At 35.9% G+C, this 23,680-nt stretch overlaps 1 protein-coding gene and 1 pseudogene across 2 annotated transcripts in view; one reads left to right on the top strand and one right to left on the bottom strand.

Annotated features, from left to right (window-relative positions):
- Ndufaf2 (NADH:ubiquinone oxidoreductase complex assembly factor 2) overlaps positions 1-23,680 on the top strand; it is a 184,135-nt gene that overhangs the window by 104,250 nt on the left and 56,205 nt on the right. For both annotated transcript variants that reach the window (XR_011707624.1, XM_027938097.2), the window contains exon 2: positions 3,217-3,306. Coding sequence is in view for 1 of the 2 variants with exons in the window: in XM_027938097.2 (XP_027793898.1) it covers positions 3,217-3,306 (90 nt within the window). In the remaining variant the exon portion in view is untranslated. The remainder of the gene's footprint in view (positions 1-3,216; positions 3,307-23,680) is intronic.
- Positions 14,345-15,215, bottom strand: LOC114094950 (homeobox protein OTX2 pseudogene; annotated as a pseudogene).

Raw genomic sequence — 23,680 nt, 5'->3', positions numbered from 1 at the left:
CCTGGGCCAGGCGTGGACCCTTCTCACTGCCCCGGGCCGCCGGTGGCCGCTTGCAGAGCCGGTTGGGCGGTGGCTGCAGGATTGGACCTCTGCGCCCGCGGCCGGCCAAGATTCACTTGTCTGGGGCCAACTGTCACCTCTAATATAACTTACTACTTCCTGGCAGGTCTCCTTTCAGCGGAATTTTGCTAGAAGTTCCTCAGTAGGTAGAATGTAGCTGTTTTAATGGGTGTTTCTGATCCGGTTAATGTGGAGATACTGAAAGTGCTGCTTCCTTGCCGGCCGCCATGTTAGATATGACTTTTGATTTTTAAAATTTTTGAGAGACTTTACATGAAATTTATCGACCTAAAAATAGGAATGAAAAGTTGGTTTTTCTGTGTCACATATATACAGATACACTGGTAACATGTGTTCTTCACTTGTGCTTCTGAGAGCTCTAGACCTCTATCCCTTCCTTGTGTGCTGAACTCTCTTGAGGTCCACGTAAGACCTTACAGACCACACACATATATACTTTCAGAATCCTTTGTACTATCATTTTTTTGTTTTAGACCATGTTCTTTCTTTTAGCTGTTATTGGTAGAATAACATACTTATATCTGGGTATTTAGGTAAGTACCATATGAAGACATAGGCATTTGACTTTCAAATATTTTGAAAACTGATATGGAAGTATACTTTATAGTAATGACCATTGTTATGGTATATTCATGTATGAATATAAGCAGCATTTTAGTGAAAATACATTTATATATTTTGTGCCTCTGCTATGACAGAGAAATGCAGCTGTCATTGTTAATATTTTCTTTTTACTCTAAGCCTTGTCCCTATAACTTAGGGACATTTACTACAAATCCCCTGCCCTTCTGTAGGTTTATTGCATAAGATAAGGAAAATATAACTCCTCTTTATAAACCTTAAGGAACTTGCATGTTAGGATTCAATCAAACTGGTTAAATGAGTTCATAATGAAATGCAGAGCTTTCCTGGCCAAATACTTCAGGGTTATTGGCCATTAAATGACTTGTCTATGAAATCCCAGTCTTTTACTTATTCTTCCAAAAACAGGAAGTAACAACCAGCCATTTGGTCTTCTCAGGCTGTCCTTTATCCTCCACATTCACTCCCAGGAGCCCTTGTCCACAAATGAAGGAATGTTAATTAGTAAAACTGCAGGAAGTATATAAGAGAGATTTGCAGGCAACAATGTCAGTTTCTTTAATTATGTTGCCCAGTCTCTTTAGTATGGTGGAAGATTGGCTGAGGATGGTTAAAGAAAGGAGTGTCCTATAATGCCCAGACTTCTATCCAAGACTGGTCTAATCACTGTTAAGTCATACTGCTCCCTTTTTCATTACTCACTGGTGTCTTCTCTGTCTCAGCTCACATTCCCTGTAGTACAGAACCATACTTGTTAACTGTTGGAAATAGAAAGCCTACCTAGTTTCACCAGCTCAAAGATTGAATGATAGGCAAATATTTTGAAGCCACCATTTTGACAAAGCAGCTTTGAAGGATATAATCAAGACTTTAAAATAGAAGAAAACGATGAATAGTTTTATGCCTTGTGTATGAACTTAAAATACATTCGAATCAACTATATATTTTTTAATTTAATTTTTTATTTGTTTTAATTAGTTATCCATGATAGTATAATGCATTTATGCACTTTAATATATCATTTATAGATGGGATTTAATTTCTCATTTTCTGAGTGTACATGCTATAGAATCACATTTATCATGCAATCACATATATGCATAAAGTAATAATGTCTGTTTCATTCTACTATCCTTTCTATCCCCACATCCCCTCCCCTTAACTCTACATAATCTAAGGTAACTCTATACTTCTCTAGTTCCCCACCCCTAATTGTGAATTAGCATCCACATATTAGAGAAAACATTCAATCTTTGGTTTTGGGGGGATTGGCTTATTTCACTTAGCATGATATTCTCTAACTCCAACCATTTGCTGGCAAATGTCATAATTTTATTCTTATTTAAAGCTGAATAATATTCCATTGAATATATATACCACATTTTCTTTATTCATGCATCTATTTAAGGACACCTAGGTTGGTTCTCTAGTTTAGCTGTTATGAATTGAACTGTTATAAACATTGGTGTGACTGCACTACGGTAGTATGCTGATTTTAAGTCCTTTGGGTATGAACTGAGGAATGGGATAGCTAAGTCAAATGATAGTTCCATTGCAAGTTTTCTGAGGAATCTCCATATTGCTTTCCATAGTGGTAATACCAATTTGCAGTCTCACCAGTAATGTATGAGTGTACCTTTTTTCTCACCTCCTTGCCAACATTTATTGTTGCCTATATTCTTGATGATTGCCTTTCTGACTGGAGTGAGATAAAATCTTAGTGAAGTTTTGATTTGCATTTCTCTAATTGCTAAAGATGTTGAACACTTTTTCATATATTTGTTGGTCAATTGTATTTCTTCTTCTTTGAAGTGTCTGTTTAGTTCTTTAGCCCATTTATTGACATTGTTATTTGGGGGTTTTTTGTTGTTCAGTTTTTTGATAAACTCATCATTTTTGAGAAATATAAGTAATAGGAATTTCTCATCCCATCATTATTTTCTCTGTACCTTTTTCTTTACTGTTCTCTCTGCTTTCCTGTTTTTACATTTCTGCCATTTCATTCTGCATGTCCATCTCACACCTGAAGCACCATATCTGAGGCTCACCACTTTTTGTCCCTCTTTCATTATATTCCCTTGAGAGGTAGTAACTCAGGCCATAGAACCCATCCTGTGGCTTGGATCTATTAAGTTTTTCAATATATTGTGGGGCAAGGGTAGTACCAATTTCTCATGGTCTATAATGGGTAGTGACAGCAACGTGTGGCACATCTGGTGTATATACTTGTGAGTTTAAAGGCATAAAGCACTTACTAAAATTCTTTTATGAGTTATTAGTGTCTTGCAGGATTGATTGTTCTTTTTCCTTATATAGAATCTATATTTATGCTACCAAAATTAATTTTGCATACTATGGAAGACTGTTTTAAAATTTTATAGTTCAGAAGTTGTCTTTTCTAATATATAATTCTGAATGGAATCTATTCTTTTTCCTTCTAATTTAATTCTTTTACAATATCAAGGTTGTGAAGTATCAAAAGAGAAGACATTACTTGTAATAACTACTATGTTATGTTCATTTAAAAATGTATTTATCACTTTTGTCTTACAGGACAAACTATTCGAGAAAAAAGGATTGTAGAAGCAGCAAATAAAAAAGAAACAGACTATGAAGTGGGGGATATCCCAACAGAATGGGAAGGTAAGATTCTGCTTTTAGTAGAACTATCTGAGACGCAAATTATTTAACAAAAATTTTTAATTTTAATTTTAACAGAAGTTAATAAGCACATATATAATTACATACTTCTCTTTTTTGGAAAACCTTTTATATCCTGAATCCATCAAACTTTTTTTAAACATTGCATTTCTTTAAAATTTATGAAGTTGACAAAGTTTGGAAAGGGAATGCATGTATAACAAAAAGAACTATGAAGCATTAGCTAAAGTGAGGCAAGCAAAACTCCACATATGCAAAGTTAAAGAGATACCCACCCTGCACTTGGACAGTCCCAGGATTTGAAGCCAGTTTCTGGAATGCACTAGTTACATGAACTTGAGAAACATACTTTTCAGTCTTAGTTTTCTCTTTTATAAGTTATTGAGAATACTTGCTTTGGATACCATTTGGAATATTTATTCAAGGCACAGTGACCCTGTTAACTGACCTCCTGTTTAGACAAGGATGGATGGTTGATCCCTATCTTATACTCTGAAATTAAGTAAAAGATCAAAGGGGTATAAAGCAGCAGGAGCTAATCTGTCTTTGTGGCTTGGGAAGTAATATATGAACATGGGAGTTTGAGAGTAGCCATTTTCAATCCATCATTAATGTTTTATTACAGAAAAAGCTGATCAACCGAGAAGAAAACTGACACTACTTTGCAAAGAAAATACATAAGAAAGCAAGAATATTTCCTAGGTTCCCAACATCTCTCCAGTTCCCAGTTATGTTTCTTTCTTAATGAAGTTTAGATGCAAATCAGTATTCTAACCGGGACCTTATGTCCTTAATATACATTTACCTTTTTTCCTTTCCAGTTCCTTACATAATGCCTGACACATAGGAAGGCACATAGTAAGTGCTCAGTAAGTATTCTTATTAAATACCTAAGGTCTAGACTATGTTAGGCTTTGTTATTTGCCACTAAAAGAACCTTAACTGAAAATATATAATCTTGAAAAGAACGTAGACCACACAGTGATAATGGTAAGAAACCATGAGCAGAATATTCAAGAAATATGGGGTAGCATAAAAAGACCAAATTTAAGAGTTATTGGGATAGAGTTAGGCCTAGAGGTCCAAACCAAAGTAATGAGCAATCTATTCAATGAAATAATATAAGAAAACGTTCCAAACATGAAGAATGAATTAGAAATCCAAATTCAAGAAGCCTATAGGACACTGAATGTACAAAATCACAATAGATCCACACCAAGGCACATTATAATAAAAATGCCCAACATACAGAATAAGGAGAGAATTTTAAAAGCCACAAGAGAAAGCAATCAGATTACATATAAAGGAAAACCAATTAGGATAATGGCAGATTTTTTAGCACAGACCCTGAAAGCTAGAACATCCTGGAACAACATATATCAAGCTCTGAAAGAAAGTGAATGCAAACCAAGAATCTTGTGTCCAGAAAAATTAATTAAAGTTTAGATTTGATGATATAAAAACCTTCCATGATAAACAAAAGTTAAAAGAATTTATAGATAGAAACCCAGAACTACAAAACATCCTTGGAAAAATATTCCATGAAGAGGAAACGAAAACCAACAATGAAAATCAATAGAGGGAGGTAGTATCCTAAAGGAAAAACTAATCAAAGAAGAAAATCAAGTCAAGTTAAATAATAAAAATAAACAAATATGGCTGGAAATACAAACCATGTCTCAATAATAACCCTGAATGTTTAAGCCTTAATGGCTTAAACTCACCAATCAAAAGACATAGGTTAGCAGATTGGATAAATAAAAAAAGACACAACAATATGCTGCCTCCAGGAGATTCATCTGATAGGAAAAGACATACACAGACTGAAGGTGAAAGGTTGGGAAAAATCATACCACTCACATGGACTGCAGATGCAAGTAGGGGTTTCCATCCTCATATCAAATAAAGTAGACTTGGACTGGGGATGTGGCTCAAGCGGTAGCGTGCTCGCCTGGCATGCGTGCGGCCCGGGTTTGATCCTCAGCACCACATACAAACAAAGATGTTCTGTCCGCCAAAAAACTAAAATACAAATATTAAAAAATTCTCTCTCTCTCTCTAAAAAATAAATAAATAGACTTCAAGCCAAAGTTAATCAAAAGGGATAAAGAGATGGACATTATATACTGCTCAAGGTATCCATACACCAACAAGACATAACAACCATAAATATATATGCCTCAAACAGTGGAGCAGCTTTGCTCATCAAACAAAGTCTTCTCAAGTTCAAGAGTGAAATTGACCACAACACAGTAATCATGGGTGACTTTAACATACCTCTCTCACCACTGGATAGATCTTCCAAACAAAAATTGAATAAAGAAACAATAGAGCTCAATAATACAATTAATAACTTTGACTTAACTGACTTATGTACAACATTTCAACCTTTATCAAGCGGGTCTACTTTCTTCTCAGCAGCACATGGATCCTTCACTAAAATAGACCATATACTATGCCACAAAGCAACTGTTTTTTTTTTTTAAGAGAGAGAGAATATTTTAATATTTATTTTTTAGTTTTCAGTGGACACAACATCTTTATTTTATTTTTTTATGTGGTGCTGAGGATTGAACCCAGCGCCCCACCCCTTGCATGCCAGGCAAGTGCGTTACCGCTTGAGCCACATCCCCAGCCCACAAAGCAACTCTTAATACAAAAAAGTAGAGATACTACTATGCATTTTATCAGATCATAATGGAATAAAATTGTAAATCAATGACAAAATAAAAAATAAAAATTACTCCAACACTTGGAGACCAAACAATATGATACTGAATGAACAATGGGTTGCAGAAGACATCAAGGAGGAGATTAAAAAATTCTTAGAGGTAAATGAGAACATAGACACAACATATCGAAATTGCTGGGACACTGTGAAAGCAGTACTCAGAAGAAATTTTATTTCATGGACTTCATTCCTTCAAAGAAGAAAAAGTCAACAAATAAATGACCTAACATTTCATCTCAAAGCCCTAGAAAAAGAAGAACAAATCAACACCAAAAGCAGTAGAAGACAGGAAGTAATTAAAATTAGACCTGAAATGAAAACAGTTGAAAAAATTGACAAAGCAAATGTTGGTTCTTTGAAAAAATAAATAAAATTGACAGACCCCTAGCTACACTAACAAATAGAAGGAGAGAGAAAACTCTCTAGCATACATGATGAAAAAGGTAATATCACAACAGATACTACAGAAATACAGAGGATAATTAGAAATTATTTTGAAAACTTATACTCCAATAAAATAGAAGATATTGAAGGCATCAACAAATTTCTTAAGTCATACGATTTGCCCAGATTGAATCAGTATGATTTAAACAGACCAATATCAATTGATGAAATAGAAGATGCCATCAGAAGCCTACCAACCAAGAAAAGCCAAGGACCAGATGTATACACAGCTGAGCTCTACAAGACCTTTAAAGAAGAACTAATACCAATACTCTTCAATTTATTTCAGGAAATAGAAAAAGAGGGAGCACTTCCAAACTCATTCTATGAGGCTAATATCACCCTGATTCTAAAACCAGAACAAGATGCATCAAAAAAAGAAAACTTTAGATCAGTATCTCTAATGAATATAGATGCAAAAATTCTCAATAAAATTCTGGCAAATTGAATACAAAGACATCAAAAAGTTAGTGCACCACAATCAAGTGGGATTCATCCCAGCAATGCAAGGTTGGTTCAACATTTGGAAATCAAAAAATATAATTCATCATATCAATAGACTCAAAGATAAGAATCATATGATCATCTCAATAAATGCAGAAAAAGCATTTGACAAAATACAGAACCCCTCCATGTTCAAAATGCTAGAGAAACTAGGGGTAACAGGAAAATACCTCAACATTGTAAAGGCTATCTACTGTAAGCCCCAGGCCACCATCATTCTAAATGGGGAAAAAATGAAGGTATTCCCTCTAAAAACTAAAATAAGACAGGGATGCCCTCTTTCACCACTTCTATTTAACATATTTCTTGAAACACTTGCCAGAGCAATTAGATGAAAGAAATTAAAGAGATACATAGGTAAAGAAGAACTCAAATTGGCACTATTTGCTGATGATAGATTCTATACCTAGAAGACCAAAAAGCTCCACTAGAAAACTTATACAACTAGTAAATGAATTCAGCAACATACCAGGTTATAAAATTAACACCCATAAATCAAAGGCATTTCTGTGTATCAGCAACAAATCGTCTGAAAGGGAAATGAGGAACACTACCACATTTACAATAGCCTCAGGGGAAAAAAAAAACAAATTTGGGAATCAACTTAATAAAAGAGATGAAAGATCTATACAATGAAAACTACAGAACCCTACAGAGAGAAATCAAAGAAGACCTTAGAAGATGGAAAGATGTACCTTGCTCTTGGATAGTCAGAATTAATATTATCAAAATGACCATACTACCAAAAGCACTGTATAGATTTAATGTAATTCTGATCAAAATCCCAATGGCATTCCTCACAGAAATAGAAAAAGCAATCATGAAATTTATCTCGAAAAATAAGAGATCCAGAATAGCTAAAGCAATCCTTAGCAGGAAGAGTGATGCAGGTTGCATTACTATATCAGACCTTAAATTATACTTCAGAGCAATAGTAACAAAAACAGCATGGTATTGGCACAAAAACAAACTGGTAGACCAATGGTACAGAACAGAGGACACAGAGAGACTAAACCCACAAAATTACAATTATTTTATATTAGACAAAGGTGCCAAAAACCCGCATTGGAGAAAAGGTAGCTTTTTCAACAATTGATGATGGGAAAACTGGAAATTCATCTGCAACAAAATGAAATTAAACCCCTATCTCTCACCAGCACAAAAATCAACTCAAAGTGGATCAAGGACCTAGGAATTAAACCAGAGACTCTGCGTCTAATAGAAGAAAAAGTAGTCCCTATCCTTTATCATGTGGGATCAGGCCCCAATTCCTTAATAAGATTCCTACAGCACAAGAATTAAAACCAAGAATCAATAAATGGGATGGACTCAAACTAAAGAGTTTCTTCTCAGCAAAAGAAACAATCTGTGAGGTAAATAGAAAGCCTGCATCTTGGGAGCAAATTTTTACCCCTCACACATCAGATAGAGCACTAATTTCTACGGTACATAAAGAACTCAAAAAGCTAAACACCAAAATAATAATAATAATAATAATAACCTATCAATAAATGGGCCAAGGACCTGAACAGACACTTCTCAGAAGAGGATATTCAGTCAGTCAACAAATATATGAAAAAATGTTCAACATCTCTAGCAATTAGAGAAATGCAAATTAAAACTACTTTAAGATTTTATCTCACTCCAGTCAGAATGGCAGCTATTATGAATACAAACAACAATAAGTGTTGATGAGGATGTGGGGAAAAAGATACACTTATACATTGCTGGTGGGACTGCAAATTGGTGCAGCCAATCTGGAAAGCAGTGTGGAGATTCCTTGGAAAATTGGGAATGGAACCACCATTTGACTTAGCTATCCCTCTCCTCGGTTTATAGCCAAAGGACTTAAAATCAGCCTATTACAGTAGTGCAGCCACATGAATGTTTATAGCAGCATAATTCACAATAGCTAAACTGTGGAACCAACCTAGATACCCTTTGGTAGATGAATGGATTAAAAAAATGTGGCATATATATACAATGGAATATTACTCAGCAATAAAAGAGAATAAAATCATGGCATTTGTAGGTAAATGGATGGAGTTGGAGGAGATAATGCTAAGTAAAGTTAGCCAATCCCCCCAAAAAAAACAAATGCCGAATGTTTTCTATGATATAAGGAGGCTGATTCATAGTGAGGTAGGGAGGGAAAGCATGGGAGGAATAGATGAACTCTAGATAGGGCAGAGGGGTGGGAGAGGAGGGGATGGGGCAGGGGTTTATGAATGATGGTGGAATGTGATGGTCATCATTATCCAAAGTACATGTATGAAGACATGTACTTTATACACAACCAGAGATATGAAAAAATTGTGCTTTATATATGTAATAAGAATTGTAATGCATTCCTTTGTCATTTATTTTTTAAAAAATCAATTAAAAACGAAAAGAAAAAAAAAGAACCTTAACTGAAGTACCAGTGTCTAACTTATTTATCAATTAACACTTATTGAATGTATAGCTATAAGCCTGGTATTGTGTCATTGCTTTTAAGTCCTTATCATATTTAATTATCACAATAATTCTGTAAGGTAGACACTATTATAATTATACTCATTTAATGGATAGATCATCTGAGTCCTGGAAAGGTTAGATAAATTGCTTTGGTTATATAGCTACATACATATCTGTTGCCTCTTGGTGGTCATAGCATGATAACTTACATGTAGTAGCTATAGGCATTATGTTATGTTTATGCTGGCATATGAATATAAATATTTTTTTGAGAGAGAGAGAGAATTTTTTTTTAATATTTATTTTCTAGTTTCGACAGACACAACATCTTTGTTTGTATGTGGTGCTGAGGATCGAACCCGGGCCGCACGCATGCCAGGCGAGCGCGCTACCACTTGAGCCACATCCCCAGCCCATGTGAATATAAATATTATTTCAGTGAAAACATCTTTCTCTTATTAGCAATGAAAATACGTGGAACTATGAGAAAAGAGCAAAAATGTGTATAGATAACAGAGATTTTTTTCTAGGAAATACAAATTGCTAATTTCTAGAAGGAATAATTGAGCATTCTTATTTTAATAAACTTTCCAGTGATATAAGCTACATTTACGATACTCAATTAATGCTTACGCCTTCTTATATTGAGTCTATTCTGTCATTTTTTCCAATAATAGCATAGAATTAAAATGTTCATAAAAATAAATTAAGTTATAAATAAACAAATAGGTAATGACTCATATTTTTCAGCCTTTGAGACTTTCAGAGAATTAGAATGAAGTTTTAATGCTTTTTATAAGTGTTTTGTTATAGTAATTCAGCATGACTATCCCATGGGGCATATTCTTAAAACTAATACATCAACCAAACACTGAAATGAAAGTTATTTCTACAGTGGTACACATTAATTAAATATAAAAAATAAGAAGAACTTTACACCATGAAAAAATTAAACTAAAATATAGACAAATAATGCTGTATAGAGAGAAGCAAAGAGAACAAACTTTTAAAATAAATGGTGTCGACACCAAATAAATCCAAAGTTTTTTTCAGGTTCAGATGAATAAAAACTAGCATTTATCAATTATTAGTAGCAGAATACAGGTACACACAAGTTGCATATTATTGATCAATTTGGGTGAAACAATGTGCCTATTGAAGACCTCCACATTTCTGGGTGGGAGAAAGACAAACCAGATAAGCAAATAAACCATGTTATATGCTAATGGACATATAAAACTAAAAGAGAGAAACCGCACAAGAGTATTTGGGAAAGTTTTACAGTTTTAAGTAGTGTTTAGAAAAGGTCTTGCTGAGAAGATTAGTTTTTAATAAAGACAGAAGAAGGAACTGGCTGTGCTAATAACAACTAGAGGAGGACTCCCGGCACAAGTGCAAAAGCCCTGAGGCAAAAACATGCTCAGATGTTAAGGAATAGCAAGGAAGTCAATATGACTGGGATAGAGCCAGAGAGAAGGTAATAGGAGATAAGTTTAGAGAGTTAGCAGAATGCCCAATTTTGTGGGGCCACAGAGGCTATCCTAAGCACTCTAGACTTTACTCTGAATGAGATTGTAAGCGTCTGGAGAGAGTTTTGAAAAGAGTATTCATAATGCTGAGTTATATTTAATAGTATTACTTTAGCTGCTACATTGCAAAGAAACCCAAGAGACATAGTCAAAACATGCAGCCAGGAGGTTTTAGTAGTACTTTAGGGCAAAGGATAGTTGTGACTTGGACCAGAATGATGTAGGAATGGAAAACAGTAGTTGAATTCTGGATGTATTGTAAAAGTAGATCCAATGGGATTTGCTGACATATTAGATGTAGAGTGTAAGAGGAAGGCAATCAGTAATGGCCTATAATTTTTTGGCCTCACTTGGAAAAAAGTGAAGTCGCCATTAACTGATAGACAAGCCTACGGGAGGAGCAAATTAGGGGAGTAAACAACACAAATTTAGGTCATGGTAAGTGTGCGGTATCTATTTAACATACAAGTAAAGATATTAAATTGTTTGTGAGCCAAGTGTTTAGTGGAAATATTTGGTTGGCAATAAAATTTGCGAGTAGCAAAATAAATGGTATATAAAGCAAGTGAATGCTATATAAAGCTGTGAGCCTAGGTGAAATCACAAAGAGAATGAGTGTCCATAGAAAACAGGGTATTCAAAGACTGAACCTTGTGCTCCTCCAAGGTTTAGAGACAGTGGAGACAAAAATGCAACAGCCAGAAAAGTAGGAGGAAAAAATGAGTCACATCTAAAAGCCAATTATCAAGGAGAAAGAAGTGATCAGTAGTGTCAGATGACGACTGAAAATCAACCATTTGCTTTAACGAACAGAGAGGTCTTTAGTCCTGAGAAAAAGAGTTCTGTAGAGTGACAGGAGCAAAAGCCTGATAGAAATAAAGAATAGGAAGAGAGAATTTGAAGAGAATGAGTGCAGTCTGTGTTTATGAAAAGTTCATCTGTAAAGAAAAGCAGACTCATGAGGCAGTACCTGGGCAGGAAACTGGAGTCAAGAGAAGAATTTTATTTTGTTTTACTTTAAAGCCAAAAAAGCTAACAGAGTTTTGTAACAGTAATGGGGAAGATCCAATACAAATAGAAGCATTTATAATGCCGAAAGAGAAGTCCTGAAGAAGGCAGGGTAGGACAGGCTCTATCTAGTATTTGCTCTTTGACAATAGTATGGAAAATTCATCAGTAGTATATGGAAAAGTTGAGTTTATGGGCATGGATCCAGTAGATGTTGTGGTGAGAACTTACATGAATTCCCTTTTGATTCCTCCTAATTAAGCAGGGTGGTTTAAAATTTTTTTCTAGATACAAACAATAGCTAAAGACAAATTTGAACTCAAATTATCTGGTCTACAAAGTTTTCACTTCCTGACCCCCACCCCCAGCAGTGCTGGGAGTTGAACTTGGGGGTCTCCTTCATGTTAGGCAAGTGCTGTATACTACGAGCTACACCTCCAGGCTTTTTTTTTTTTTTTTCTTCCCTACTTTATATGATGCTGCCTACCTCCTTAATAACTTGACTAATGCCTACTTATTTATCACATTTTGGAATAGACATTAATTCTCTTTGAAAGTCTTTTTCTGACCCCAGCCTCAGCCCCCAAATGGTGCTGAATAGGATATTCCTGTTTTGTTTTCATTTACTTTGTGTCTCCCCCTGTAATAACACTTATACACTTGTAGAGGATTCTGTTTAGTTTTCTACCTCCTCCCCTTGGACTTGAAGATGTTTTTGTTTTTGTTTTTAGATATGTGTGATAGTAGAGTGTATTTTGACATATTATACATAACGTGGAGTGTAACTTCACATTCTTGAGGTTCTACATGATGTGGAGTTAATACTGGTCATGTATTCATATATGAACATAGGAAAGTTATGTCCGTTTCAGTCCACTGTCTTTCTTTCCTATTCCCATCCTCCCTCCCTTCCCTTAATTCCCTTTTGTGGACTTGAAGATTCTTTAGGATAGTCTTTACCTTGTTCATCATTGTATTCCCAGGGCGTAGGTAAGTACTTTACATAAAATAAGTGTAAGCTTAATCAATATTTGCTGAGTGAATACATTTGAAATTGAAAGTATAAAAGGAAGAGATACTGTGGGGACTTTCTCATTTGCCAAAGATAAATCAATCTAAAGAAAGTTATAGTATAGCAAACAAGCAATTGTTTCCAAAAATGTAGAACATTTTTGGGATACCTGTGGGAGATAGTATAGTACTAGCTACTGGATGGTCTCACAGAGTTTCAGCAAATCTTTTAAATTTAACCCATGCCATGATGTATAGTTCTTATATAGAACTTCTCAAAAATCTATTTCTCTATAACTCAAATAATATTTTTTTGTGTGTGTGCTAGAACCATTTTAATATAATTATACATATCTGCCAAATCCAGGAAGAAAGGGTTTATGCATATATAACTTCCAGTTAACATCTGCAAGCATAAACAACAATGATCTCAGTTTAAAAATTCATCAGGGTCAGAGCAATTGACCAATGTCTCTTTACTGTTAGGCTTACCAACAGTAAAATACAGATGAATTAATGTCCTTTATTTCTCTTCTCTCACTCTCCTTGTCCAGACATTTTGTCGTAAAGTTTCAGTGCAGCTCACCTCCAGCCAAAAGTAATCTTTTAAAATCAGTACTCAGTTGCTCTGAATTTTGCTTATAATTATAACCTATTTAATCATGAAGAACTCCTGGAGAGGTGGAGTTCAAGGTTGCATACAATAACAGGAGATCACAGTTTTGAAGTCTAGCACAGATTAAAAACCACAGATGTACCATTTATATAAGACACACATTGATTGTCTCTTAAACTACATATTGACTCCTTATGAACATTATTTTTTAAATAAAGTAGTGCATCTAGGACAATCAGTCGCACAATTCACACAGCCCTGAAAAGTTTTTCAGTGCCAACTACCAGTTGGTCATGAAACGTGAATGAGCTTGAGACACTGTTCATTCCTAAGATTTAACCAAGGATTGGCTAAAACATTGGATCACCTCTGCTTATGAAGGCTAGGACCTTCCCTCACAACTTGTTGTGTGATTTTTATTTTTTGGTTGTGTTTGGTTGCACATGGCTAGAATGCATTTGATAGATCACTTTGTAAATCAGGAAAACCAATGATCTAAAACTATGAGAGGATCTTAAGCAGATTGGTTTGTCCATTTCAGGTTGCTGGTTGGTAGGCCCCTTTAAGGCCCTTCATTTTTCCTTCTATGCCTCCTGGAACTTTCATCAGAGGAGTCTGAGCATCATCCCATCTAACTCTTTTAACCAATGCCTGGCTAAAACTGGAATGTCCAGCCCAGCATATTTAAAAATCACCCACAAAAAGAGGTTCTACAGGTCTTCACAAAACCTGGAATTTCCATGAGGATGTCTGATCTTTATAATCCAAGCAGTCAGCATTGAAGTTAAGCTTCCAGGAGGCAGTTTGGTCCTTATAATCCAAGCAATCAGTGGTTGAGTTAAAACCCAAGCTTGAAGCTCCATATCCCTGGGTGGAAAGAGAAGCTGGGGACTGATTGAGATGGCTGGTAACTGCATTGGTACCCATGGGACTCAGTGTGGCCCCTGGTCCAGGAAGCTGGTGATGCATAGGGGTCAAATAAGATCCACAGTCCATGCCCCCAAAGTAGGAAGTTGAGCCAGCATATCCTTGACTATAACCTGAAGCCTGAGTATAGGTCATGGGATAGGACCTCTGCATGCAGGAAGAGGAGGTGGACAAGGGATCTGACAGTGGGGAGATGGAAGCTGGGCTCCAGATAGACACTGGAGCACTGCTGCTGGCAGTGGTAGGGACTGAGGTGCTAGAGGGGGGAGTGAACTGGCCACTTCAACTCTCTGAACTCACTTCCCGAGCTGGAGATGTCTTCTTTTTGGCAGGTCTCACTTTATTTTGACTTCCATTCTGTTGTTGCTGCTGCTGTTGGCGGCACTTTGCTCTTCGATTCTTAAACCATACCTGCACCCTGGATTCAGGCAAGTTGATTTTCAGCGCCACTTCTTCCCGCATGAAGATGTCTGGGTACCGGGTCTTGGCAAACAGCGCTTCCAGTACGTCTAGCTGAGCTCGGGTGAACGTCGTCCTCTCCCGCCGCTGTTTCCGAGGGGTGGTTACCGGGGTAGCCCACGGAGGGGTGCAGCAAGTCCATACCCGAAGTGGTCAGACTCAGCCCATTGACTGCGTAAGGTGGTTGCTTAAGATAAGACATCATGCTAAGGTTGTTTGGAGGCGCAAAGTCGGCCCAAATGGGGGAGACCCAGCCGGAAGAGCTCGGTTCGCCTGGGGTGGACAGGTTCAGGGTCCTTGGTGGGTGGGTTTGCAGTGGTGGAACCTTTCAGTATGACCGCTCACGAGGCGAGGTGGCCTCAGGAGAACTCATGCCTAGGAGGAAACGGCGGTAGCGCGGTGAGTCCCAGCAGCCGGTCGGCGCCCGCACCCACGGGCGCAAGTGGCTCTGTCCGGTGTCCCTGTCCGGCAGCCCCGCAGCCCGGGCTTCAAATAATATTTTATCTTCCATTTTTGTTCATTTTTATTGTTTTTGGTAAGTTTAAGCTTCTTTGGTATTAACAGGAATACACATTATTGAGAGAACCTGAAAATATATAAAAAGTCGACTATAATTGAAAGAAACGGAATAGCCAGGCTGTTGTGGCTCAGTGGTAGAGCACTAACCTGTCATGTGTGAGGTACTGTGTTCAATCGTTAGCACTGAATAAAAATAAATAAATAAATAAAGGTATTATGTCCATCTACAACTAAAAAAAAGATTTGAAAAAGAAGAAGTAGAAGAAAGAAACGGAACAGCCCTAAACCATTATTGATTGATTGATTGATTGGTGGAAAGTTAGGTTATTTATCACATGTACTAATTAAAATGTTAGAATAAAAACTTGGAATAAAGCTATATAAAAATTATTTTCCAGAGATATTAGAACATATCTGTTAAACACTGCTAATTAATAATGAATATCGTGTTTTATCATGTACACCTTTATTGCTTTAATATTAATAATTTTTTTAACATGTCTTTCTCAGGTCATAGGAACTACTCACCAATAATCTTTTTTTTTTTTTTTTTTGAGTACCTGGGATTGAACTCAGGGGCCCTCAACCACTGAGCCACATCCCCAGCCCTATTTTGTATTTTATTTGGAGCTAGGGTCTCACTGAATTGCTTAGTGCCTCGCTTTTGCTGAGGCTGGCTTTGAACTTGTGATCCTCCTGCCTCAGCCTCCACAGCTTCTGGAATTACAGGTGTGTACCACTTCACCTGACAAGAATTTTTATAATTTCATAAAACAGTGGTCAGGGAATGATGCTATCCCTGTACCAGCATCAGAAAACCTAGGTTATATTCAAATCTTGCAGAGGCTATTTACTATCTTAGTCATTTGGACAAATTGATTTTCTTCCCTGTTTTTCACTTATTAGCTTTAAAAGACAAATTCAGAATCCTTTAAAAATCCATCTATCTTGATGTTCTGTGAGTACATAATTCTAAGAGTATCTCTATTCAACTCATGTCCCAACCCAGAGTCTCTGAGCCTATTGCTCAACCAAATTGATTGTCTGGGAATGACTGAGAACTATTGGTGATTTTTATCCAATGAAAGCTATACATATTAATTATTTATTACTGCATTAAAAAATTACTCCAAAAGTTAGAGACTTAACAGACATTTACTATCTCATATTTTTAATGCATCAGGAAGCCAAGTGTGGCTTAGATATGTATCCTCTGGCATGAGGTCTCCCATATAGCTGAGGCAAGGTGCTTGTCTGGGCTCCATTCATATTCCACTCAGGGATGATAAACTTTCAAACTCATTCGTGTGACTGTTGTAGTCCATCAGAGATCCAGCTTGGTTTGGGTCCTCTCTGGCTATTTGAACAAGGGCCTCAGTTCCTTGATATTAGTAACTTTGTAAATCTTGATATGAAGTACTGGTAGCCCTCCAAATTCATTATGGTTTTTTGAAATTGTTTTAACTACCTTGGTCCTTTGCATTTCCATATACATTTTAAAATCAGCTTGCTACTTTATACAAAACTGCCTCATGGAATTTTGATTGAATTTTGTTAAATGCATGGATCATTTTTGCAGAGAATTGCCATTTTAGTAAGAATCTTACTAAAACGTACATGGCTTATCTCTTAATTTCTTTAGGCCTTTTTTAATTTTCTTGACAAAGTTTGTGTTTTTATTGTACGGATTCTATATATCTTTTGTCAGATGTACCTGTAAATATTTAAGTACTTTTAAAAATTTTTTTTCTTTTTAATAATGCATAACATTAGAGTGTATTTTGACATATTATACATACATGGAGTGTAACTTCCCATTCTTGTGGTTGTACATGATGTAGAGTTACATTGATCATGCATTCATGTATATCTGATTGATTCTATAATCTTTCCTATTCCCATCTGCCCTCCCTTCCCTTCATGCCCCTTTGTCTAATCCCGTGAACTTCTATTCCCCACCACCACCGTTGTGTGTAGCATCCACGTATCAGAGAGAACATTTGGTCTTTGGTTTGAGGGTTTGGATTATTTTACTTAGTATGATGGTCTACAGTTCCATGCATTTACAGGCAAATGCCATAATCTCATTCTTCTTTATGGCTTGGTAATATTCCATTGTGTTTATGTACCACGTTTTATTTATCCATTCATTTCTTGTAGGGCACCTAGGTTGGTTCCATAGCATAGCTATTGTGAATTGAGCTTCTACAAACATTGATATGGCCACATCACTGTAGTATGCTGATTTTAAGTCCTTTGGTTGTATGACGAAGGGTGGGATAACTGGGTCAAATGGTGGTTCCATTCCAAATTTTCTGAGGAATCTTCCGTACTGCTTCCTATAGTGATTGCACCAATTTGCAGTCCTACCAGCAATGTGTGAGTGAACCTTTCTCACCATATCCTCGCCAACATTTATTGTTATTTGTATTCTTGATAATTGCCATTCTGACTAGAGTGAGATAAAATCTCAGTGTAGTTTTAATTTGCATTTCTCTAATTGCTAGAGATGTTGAATATTTCTTCATATATTCATTGAACAATCATATTTCTTCTTCTGTGAAGTGTCTATTCAGTTCCTTTGCCCATCTATTGATTGGGTTATTTGATTTTTTTGATGTTAAGTTTTTTGAGTTTCTTATACATCCTACAGATTAATGCTCTCCCTGAGGTGCAGGTGGCAGATTTTTCTCCCATTCTGTAGGCTCTCTGTTCATATTCTTGTTTCCTTTGCTGTGAAGAATAGTTTGATACCATTCCATTTATTGATTCTTGATTTTGCTTTTTCTACTTTCAGAGTCTTGATGAGAAAGTTGGTTCCTAAACCATCATGATGGATATTTGAGCCTACTTTTTCTTCTAGTAGGCACAGGGTCACTGATCTAGTGCCTAGGTCCTTGATCCAGTTTTGAGTTAAGTTTTGTGAGAGATAGGAGTCTAATTTCATTTTGCTACGTACGTATTTCCAGTTTTCCCAGCACTATTTGTTGAAGAGGCTATCTTTTCTCCAATGTATGTTTTGGCGTTTTTGTCCAGTATGAGATAACTTATTTATGTGGGTTTGCCTTTCTTTATGTCTTCTATTCTGTACCATTGTCTTCATTGCCAATACCATGCCTTGAAGGAGGCATCACAATATCAGATTTAAAGTCTGATATTGTGATGCCTCCTTCACTTTTCTCACTTAAGAATTGCTTTGTCTATTCTGGGCCTCTTATTTTTCCAAATGAATTTCATTACTGTTTTTTCTATTTCTATGAAGAATGTCATTGGAATTTTAATGGAAATTTTATTAAATATATATAATACTTTTGGTAGTATGGCCATTTTGACACTATTAATCCTAGCTATTGAAGGATGTGGCAGGTCTTTCCATCTTCTAAGGTCTTCTTCAATTTCTCTCTTTAGTGTTCTGTAGTTTTCATCCTAGAGGTCTTTCACCTCTCTTGTTAGGTTGATTCCCAAATGTTTTTTTAGGCTATTGTAAATGGAATAGTTTTCCTAATTTCTCTTTCAGTTGATTCATCACTGATGTATAGGAATGCAGTTGATTTATGGCTGTTGATTTTATATCCTGCTACTTTGCTGAATTCATTTGTGACTTCTAGAAGTTTTCTGGTCAAGTTTTTTGGGTCTTCTGAAAATACAGTCACAAGCTGGAAGCGTAAAACAAACTGGAGCAATTATGAGGGTAACCTTTATTTAGCATTCTTGGAAACCACTTTATTTCATTTTTTCCTGTCCATTGTCTTTAAAATTGTTGTTTCATATAACTTGTCCCAGTTGCTTCATCTTGGCTAGAAGCAGAAGGCCGCTTTCATTCACTTAGATTAATAATTTGTGATGCATTCATTTGTGCTATTTTTATTCCTGAGTAGAATTCGGGGTTTTTTTTTAATCCATTCATTAGTTAAAAGATATTTGGGGGGCTGAGGCTGGGGCTTAGTGATAGTGCACTTGCCTGGCATGTGTGAGACACTGGGTTCAATTCTCAGCACCACATTATTCATAATAATAAATAAAGGTCTGTCAGCTAAAAAAATGTAAAAAAAGATATTTGAGTTATTTCCATTTTACAGCAATTAAGAGTAAAGCCACTATCTAAATTCATATATACATTTGTAAAATTAAATTTTTATTTCTTTCAAGTTCATATCTTGCACAGGATTTACCAAGTCATATGGTACATATAGATTTTACATTAAGAAAAAAACTACAAAAATGTTTTCTAGTGTGGCTATACCATTGTTCAATCTCAGTAGTAGCATAGAAGAGTTTAGATTGGTTTAAATGATTGTCTTTTTTTTCCATTGAAATGCTTTGTACCCGTGTCAGATAATTGATTGTATGTGTGTGTGTGTGGGGGGGGGGGGGGGTCTAAAGTATGTTTCTGCATACTTTATTCTAACCATGCATTTATGTGTCTGTCCTTTTGTCAATGCCACACTGTCTTGATTATTGTAGTAAGTCTTGAAATAAGGTAATCTGAGCCTTCTAACTTCATTTTCAAAATTGGTTTAATTTGGGCCCTTTGTTGTTCCATGAGTTTTTTTTAGTATCATACATTTCTAGAAAACAAATCCTAATATTTTGATTGAGAATCCATTGTATCTATAAATGAGTTTAAAGAGGTTTGAGCCTTTATCATCTCTGAACACAGTATATTCTCTTCATTCTTTAGGTCTTTATTTTATTTCATTAGTAGTTTTTTAATGTTCAACTATAAATCTTATACATATTTTTATTAAATTAATACTTGTTTCTTGACTTTTTGATGGTATTATTAATTGATTTTTTTACTTCAATTTCAAAGTATTCATTGATGTTACATAGAAATACAATTGATTTTTGTACATCAACTGTGTATTTTATGTGAGATTGCTAAAATTACTTGTTAATTGTATTACTTTTATTATAAACTAATTTGGATTGTATACATAAAAAACATATTCTTCCTTTTTATTCAATGAGTAAGCCCCCCCAACGCTCAGCCTTGTGACACTGGCAAGGGCTTGCACAACAATGAGGAGTAAAAATGGTTGGTAAAGGTAGACAACTTTTTCTTAATTTCTGTTAGTTTTTCACAATTAAATATTTATCCATTTAATGAGTGGATAAAGAAATTTATTTCTACATATTGGTATACTGTCCTGCAATTAGAATGAATTGCTGATAAGCTCATTGTGTTGTTTTTTTATTGCCAGGTATCAATATTATCACAAAATTAGCAGTTTAAAATAACACAGGTTTATTATTTCACAGTTTCTATGGGCTGGGAGCCCAGGCATAGCCTACCTGTATTCTTTACTTAGGGTCTTGTGAAGCTGAGATCAGGGTGTCATCGAGGGCTGGGTCATCTGGAGACTTGACTAGGCAAAGATCCCCCTTCCCACTTTGGTAGTGGTTGAGCATTCAGTTCCTTGCAGTTGTAGAACTGAAAGCTTCATTGTTTTGCTGGGTGTTGGTCAGAGGCCATCCTGAGTCCTAAAGATCACTAGCAATTTCTTGGCACATGGGGCAACCAAACAGCTGCTTTTTTTGCCCCTCACAGCTAGCAAGGTGGTGAAGGTTTCCAGCAAGATGGTTGACATAGTCTTATGTCATTTCATCATGTACTCACCTACATCTCAGCCCCTTTGCTGTGTTCTCATACTCACCATCCTGCCTTTACTGAAGGGGCAGAGCGATCCACAGGCATATATACCCTGAGGTAGGAGGGGTGATTGTCCATACTGAAGAGTGTTTTCTCTACATAGTAACATGGAGGAACCTCAAGAATTTGATGCTGAGTAAAATAAGCCAGATGCATGAGTTCATAGTGCAAGATTCCATTTATACACAAAGCAAAACTAATCTACTGTGACAGGAAGTATATCACTCCTTCCCTGGGAGCTCTGGGTAGGGTTAGTGGATATTTACATGTGAACAGACACTAGGGAATTTTTTGGAGTGATGGAAATGTTCTATGTATTGATTGTGCTGCTGGTTACAGGGTTGTATAATGTTTGTCAGAACTTGTGAAATTGCATACTTAAGATGGCTTCATTGTTTTGTATGAAAATTATATCTCAATATAAAGTTAAGAAAAAAGAATAGTGACAACTATGAGCACCATAAAATTTGTAACTTAAATATATCAATTTAATCTACTTCTATCCTTAAACATATATTTAAAGGTAAGTAATCAAAAAATGACTCATATTGTCATATTTCTTTTGAAGGTTTTTTAACAGTTGAAAACATACATTCCTTATATTTGTTGTTCTTTTTTGTTTCGTCATCTTTTTATTTTGTTTTGTTTTTATTAGCACTTTATAATATACATAGTAGTTGGTTTCATCCTGACAGACACATGCATGGAAATCAATTTCAGTTCATGATCCTCCCTTTTCCCTACCCCTTTTCCTTTCAGTCCTTCCTCCTCTCTCCCAATCTCCTTCCTCTTCTCTACTAGACTTCCTTTCACTCCTCTGTTAATTTGTATTTGATTGTTTTTATTTATGTTATATTATCCTTTCTTTACCCTTTCCTTTATTTTACTCCAGCTTCTACATATGAGAGAAAATATTAAACTTTTAAGTTTATGAGTTTGGCTAATTTCACTTAGCAAGATATTCTCCATTTCCATCCATTTACTGGCAAATGCCATGATTTCATTCTTTTTTTTATGGCTCAGTAGAACTCCATTGTGTGTATGTGTCTGTGTGTGTGTGTGTGTGTGTCACAATTTCTTAATTCATTTATCTATTGACAGTCATCTGAGTTGATTCCATAAATTAGCTATTATGAATTGTGCTGCCATAAACATTGATGTGGCTGTGTTGCTGTATATAGTGTGTTGATTTTTTAATTTGGGGAGAAATATCAAGGAGTGGGATAGTTGAGTCATGTGTTTCCATTCTTAGCTTTTTGAGGAATCGCCATACTGCTTTCCAGAGTGATTGTCCAGAGTGTCTCCAATCCCCACTAACAGTGTACAAGTGTGCCTTTTCCCCCACAACCTCGCCAGCATTAATTGTTTGTATTCTTTATCATTGCCATTCTTACTGGAGAGAGATGAAGTCTTAGTGTAGTTTTGATTTGCATTTCCCTGATTACTAGAAATGTTAAAACATTTTTCATACATTTGTTGGACATTCATGTTTCTTCTTTTGAGAATTTTCTGTTTAGTTCTTTTGCCCATTTATTGATTGGGTTTTTTTGTTTTATTTTTGGTGTTGTTTTTTGAGTTATTAGTGTATTCTGAATGTTTTTTTAATTTTTTTATTAGTTGCTCAAAACATTACAATGATCTTGACATATCATACATTTGATTCAAGTGGGGTATGAATTCTTTTTTTTCCACGTGTACAGATTGCAGTATCACATTGGTTTTACAGTCACGTTTATACATACAGCTATATTAGTGTCTATTGTATTCTGCTACCCTTCCTATTCCCCCTTCCCCTCCCATCACCTCTCTCTACCCACTTTATTTTTTCTTCCTCACACCATCTTATATGTAATTTTGCATAGCAATGAGGGTCTCCTTCCATCTTCCGTGCAATTCTCCTTCTCTCTCTCCCATTCCCATGCATCTCTCATCCCTATTTAATGGTAATCTTCTTGTCATGCTATTCCTCCCTGCTCTGTTTTGAAACGCCCCCCCTTATATCAAAGAAGACATTCGGCACTTGCTCCTTAGGGATTGGCTAGCTTCACTCAGCATAATCTGCTCTAATACCATCCATTTCCATCTTCCTCTGTGAAGTGTCCGCAAATAGTGCTAATTATAGTTATTCTTTTCCTATCTTTATGCCTTTAATTTTTTTCGTCTAATTCCTCTGGGCAGTGTTTCGAGAACTATGTTGAATAAAAGTGGTGAGAGAGGGCATCCCTGTCTTGTTCCAGATTTTAGAGGGAATGCCTTCAATTTTTCTCCGTTTAGAATGATGCTAGCCTGAGGCTTTTCATAAATAGCTTTTACAATGTTGAGGTATGTTCCTGTTATCCCTAGTGTTTCTAGTGTTTTGAACATAAAGTGATGCTGTACTTTGTCAAATGCTTTTTGTGCATCTATCGAGATGATCATACGGTTCTTTCAGAGTCTGTGTTGAGAGATCAGCCATTAACCTAATTGGTTTACCCCTAAATGTAATCTGCTTCATTTCT

Source organism: Marmota flaviventris, chromosome 5 (genome assembly GCF_047511675.1).
Source record: "Marmota flaviventris isolate mMarFla1 chromosome 5, mMarFla1.hap1, whole genome shotgun sequence".
In the NCBI taxonomy this organism is placed as follows: domain Eukaryota; kingdom Metazoa; phylum Chordata; class Mammalia; order Rodentia; family Sciuridae; genus Marmota; species Marmota flaviventris.
This window is presented reverse-complemented; position numbering and strand designations above follow the sequence as displayed.